This window comes from Ipomoea nil, unplaced genomic scaffold (genome assembly GCF_001879475.1).
Source record: "Ipomoea nil cultivar Tokyo-kokei standard unplaced genomic scaffold, Asagao_1.1 scaffold2761, whole genome shotgun sequence".
Taxonomy (NCBI): Eukaryota; Viridiplantae; Streptophyta; class Magnoliopsida; order Solanales; family Convolvulaceae; genus Ipomoea; species Ipomoea nil.
The window spans coordinates 404668-408234 of NW_017619189.1; the positions used below are offsets into that span (position 1 = coordinate 404668).

Genomic DNA, 3567 nt, shown 5'->3' on the forward strand with positions numbered 1-3567 from the left:
TGCAGAGGCAGAATACATAGCCGCAGGTGGTTGCTGTACTCAGTTGGTTTGGATGAAACAGATGTTTCTGGATTATGGTCTTACACAAGGAACAATGACACTCTTTTGTGACAATGTCAATGCTATTAACATCTCCAAGAATCCTGTTCAACATTCCAGAACGAAGCATATTGACATCAGGCATCACTACATCAGAGACCTGGTTGAATCCAAGGAAATTGAGTTGGAATACATTCAGACTGACAAACAACTGGCGGACATTCTGACTAAGCCACTGGACGCTAATCGTTTTGAAATTCTCAGATCTGCTCTGGGAATTTGCAGAATTGACTGACTAAAGCAGTTGGTCCGTCAGAGAGGAGTTGGTTTAATACGGGTCAGTGTTATGACTTTGAATTTCCTTAAAGACTCCTCTCTTTTTATGTTAAGAAGATCATCTAAGCTTATTCTTCTCAGAAGATATCTTAAAAGATCTCAATGCTTTTTGAATTTCAAATTCCCTTGGGTTCCGTTTCCTTCCTAAAAAGGAGCTGTACCGTTGTGTCCATCAATCACTTCTGCATGATATTTTGACTTGCCGCATTAATTAGGGTTCATCACCCTTAAGCCTATATGATACCGGCTCAAGAAGAAAGAACTCACCTCAGCTCTCATCTCTCCATTTACCGTGCTTATCTGCTCTCGGTGTTTTATTCTTCTTCTCGCACTTAATCTTAAATGGCGGACCCCGTAAAAAACATCATCATTAAGCTTGGAAGCAAGGTACACCCTCCGGCGGCAGCCCTCAAACACATTCAGACACTTCTACAGTTGGCTATGAAGAAGAAGCTCAAGCTTGATCCTCTGCTTCGCGACGAGATTCTGGTGACTGTTATGACCAACTATCCGGAGTTTTATGCTGAATGGTCGGCAGATGATGTAACTGAACTTCTTGTGTTGGTCGCCGAAGCCAGTGATGACGTATCTCCAGTGTTTATTCCAAAACCCTTCGATGGAAATCGGGCCGGGGCATTCCTTCAATTTTTTGCTCAACGTGCCCTACAATCTGTTGAAGAAGCTCGACGACGAGAGGAGTCCCAAGCTCTGTATCTTGAAGCTACTCAGAGAGAAGCAACACACAGACAGGAGATTCTTCGACAACGGGTAAATGATTCTGAAACCCCTATTGAAATTTCTCCTGATAGACCTGTTGATTCTTCTATTCCATCGTCTGTGTCTGTTTTGCCTGAAAATCAATCTTCTTTGGGTTCCGAGAAGTCCCTGTGAATGTTGATCCTTTATCTTTGCATGTGACTAATTTTGCTGGTGAAAAATCTGATGTGTTACATGTGTCTGATGAGAAAACAAAGTCCTCTGATGAGCCAAATCCACTGAGTCTGGTTGTTTATGCTTCTGAGAACATTGCTCTGCCTCCGTCTGAAACTGTTTATGTCTCTAAAGAATCTTGTTCTGCTGTTGATCCTCCTGCCTTACCTGCAACTGTTAAAACTGTTGATTTATCAAGTCCCCACAAGTCTGAGAAAACAGGTGGAGTTCCTGTTTACACTGCAACATCTTTGGGAGAAAGCCTGGAACATGTGCGACATTTTGCTGGGTTACCATCTGCTTCGATCCCTCAACCTTATCGAGTGATACACCCTTCAGAATCCTCCAGTGAAGATGATAAGATTCTGGCTGAGGTGTATAGATCCCAAGCACCTTCTTCTGCTGCCCCTACTGTTGAGGGAACTGCTCATCCCGATTCCACGAATTTCAGAATTCGAGAGATATCAAATATTGTTGGGAGCTCATCTTCAAATGTTTCTGATTCTAGCCACTCGGTGACTCCTGTTCAGTCCCCATCCAGAGAAACAAGACGGACAAAAAGGAAGAATGTTCCAACGAAGGTTGTTGTTGAAACCAGTGCTGATAATGTTGATGTGGATCAGCCTGTGAAGAAGAGAAAGTCGAGTGACACTGCTAAGCCTGAAGGAGACCCACCTATCCACCAAGTTTTCAAGACTCTACGTTCCTCTGTTAAGCAACAAGGCACTACTGCTGCTCAAGCTTCTTCTGCACCAGCCCCCACTGTCAGAAAAGGGAAACCTACCACAAGGTCAAGAGGTCGAAGTGTAACTCCGGAGGTTCCACCTATTGAAGGAATTGATACTACTGTTTACAAACCTCAGTTTGTATCTCCTGCTGCACAAACAAAATGGGCCACTATGGTCAGAAGAGAGCTAATTGTTCAAAGAACTGTGGATAAGAATCAACTGAACTCCGTTTGCGACATCCTACCCTTGCTGAATGAAGTTGGTCTTTTGAAAACTGTTACAGATGTTTGCCCTTACTCCAAGCTGCTCACATATGAGTTCTATTGCAATCTCAGTGATGAGATTGACAGTCTCACAGGGCCACGACCGATGCAAATCTTCATCAGAGGGAAGTGGTATGATTTTGGGCCAAATGTGATAAATAAATACTATGGCTTGCCTACAGTGCAAGAAGAAGCTGTTACTGAATGGGATGTGGTGGCCAAAACTCTTACTGCTGGACATACTACATCTTGGCCTACAGGAGATAAGGACTATTTGCTGAGCTCGCATCTCACGTCTAGATATGTCATCCTACATCGCCTGGCTCTGCACAACTGGCTTCCATCAGCGCATTTCAACACGGTTGGCAAGCTTCTGGCAGGGTTCTTATTTAGAATTGGAACTAAGATGCAGTGTGATATGGGCAAATGGATATTTTATCATGTTCTAACTCTGGTTCATCCCCGGGAACAGAAGGTAAGACTACCGTTTCCAAATCTGATTTATGGCATCCTTACCTCTCAGGGTTTTAAGCCTATGCCCAGCGAAGTGATCAGTCCGACGCTGCTTTACACTGTTGATAGACGTCATCTTTCTGGAGATCATATTAATGATGTCGTTCCTGTGACTGCCCCATCCAATTCGGAACCTGATGCTGTGAATGATGCGTCTCCACATGCTAAAGATGAGAGTCTTTCTGAACAATTGAAGGCGCGAGTTGCTGATCTTGAGACGGTGCACGGTATCATTACCAAACAACTGACTAGTGCGCGCACTGAGCTAGCTACTGTTCTTCTCCGCATGAGCCTGCCTGCTACTGCTGCTGCTGCTGAGGATCCCGTGAAGTCTGACTGTGACTCTCCCTCAAATGTTTAATCTTTGGCTACCATTGGCAAAAAGGGGGAGTAGTAACTCAGGGGGAGTTTTTGTGATCGAGTACTTTCTGGCCTTGGCTGGGCGTTATGTTTTGATGTCGTTTTCTTTTTTGTTTTTAGACTGCTTTAGATCTTATGTTCTTTTTATCCTATGTAATCAGTTTGGACACTTGGGTTGCTTCTTTTAATAACCTATCTTAGTTCTTTTTATATAGTTGAGTTGTTTTGCAAAATAATAGCTAAAGGGGGAGTTTGTTAGTGTTTTTATGTTCAAAAACCCCATATTATAATTGGCAATATTATTATGGCATACTAAGATAGGTTTAGAGTCTGTTCGGTTGGGTCTACAGTTTACTGATCAAGCAGAAGCAACGACAGAAGAACTGACACTGAAGATC

General features: G+C 43.3%; 1 protein-coding gene across 1 annotated transcript; it reads left to right on the forward strand.

Moving 5' to 3' along the window:
- Window positions 1-717: 717 nt before the first annotated feature.
- Window positions 718-3170, forward strand: LOC109157012. Its single transcript, XM_019304898.1, has 3 exons — window positions 718-1218; window positions 1341-1820; window positions 1929-3170. Exons 1-3 carry the CDS (start codon window positions 718-720, stop codon window positions 3168-3170), a joined length of 2223 nt encoding a protein of 740 aa, XP_019160443.1.
- Window positions 3171-3567: the final 397 nt, after the last annotated feature.

Coding starts and splice junctions, on each gene's coding strand:
- LOC109157012 (XM_019304898.1), top strand. CDS start 718: ATGGCGGACCCCGTAAAAAACATCATCATTAAGCTTGGAAGCAAGGTA. Junction 1,219..1,340: donor CTATTCCATCGTCTGTGTCT/GTTTTGCCTGAA, acceptor GTGTCTGATGAG/AAAACAAAGTCCTCTGATGA. Junction 1,821..1,928: donor TTTCTGATTCTAGCCACTCG/GTGACTCCTGTT, acceptor GATGTGGATCAG/CCTGTGAAGAAGAGAAAGTC.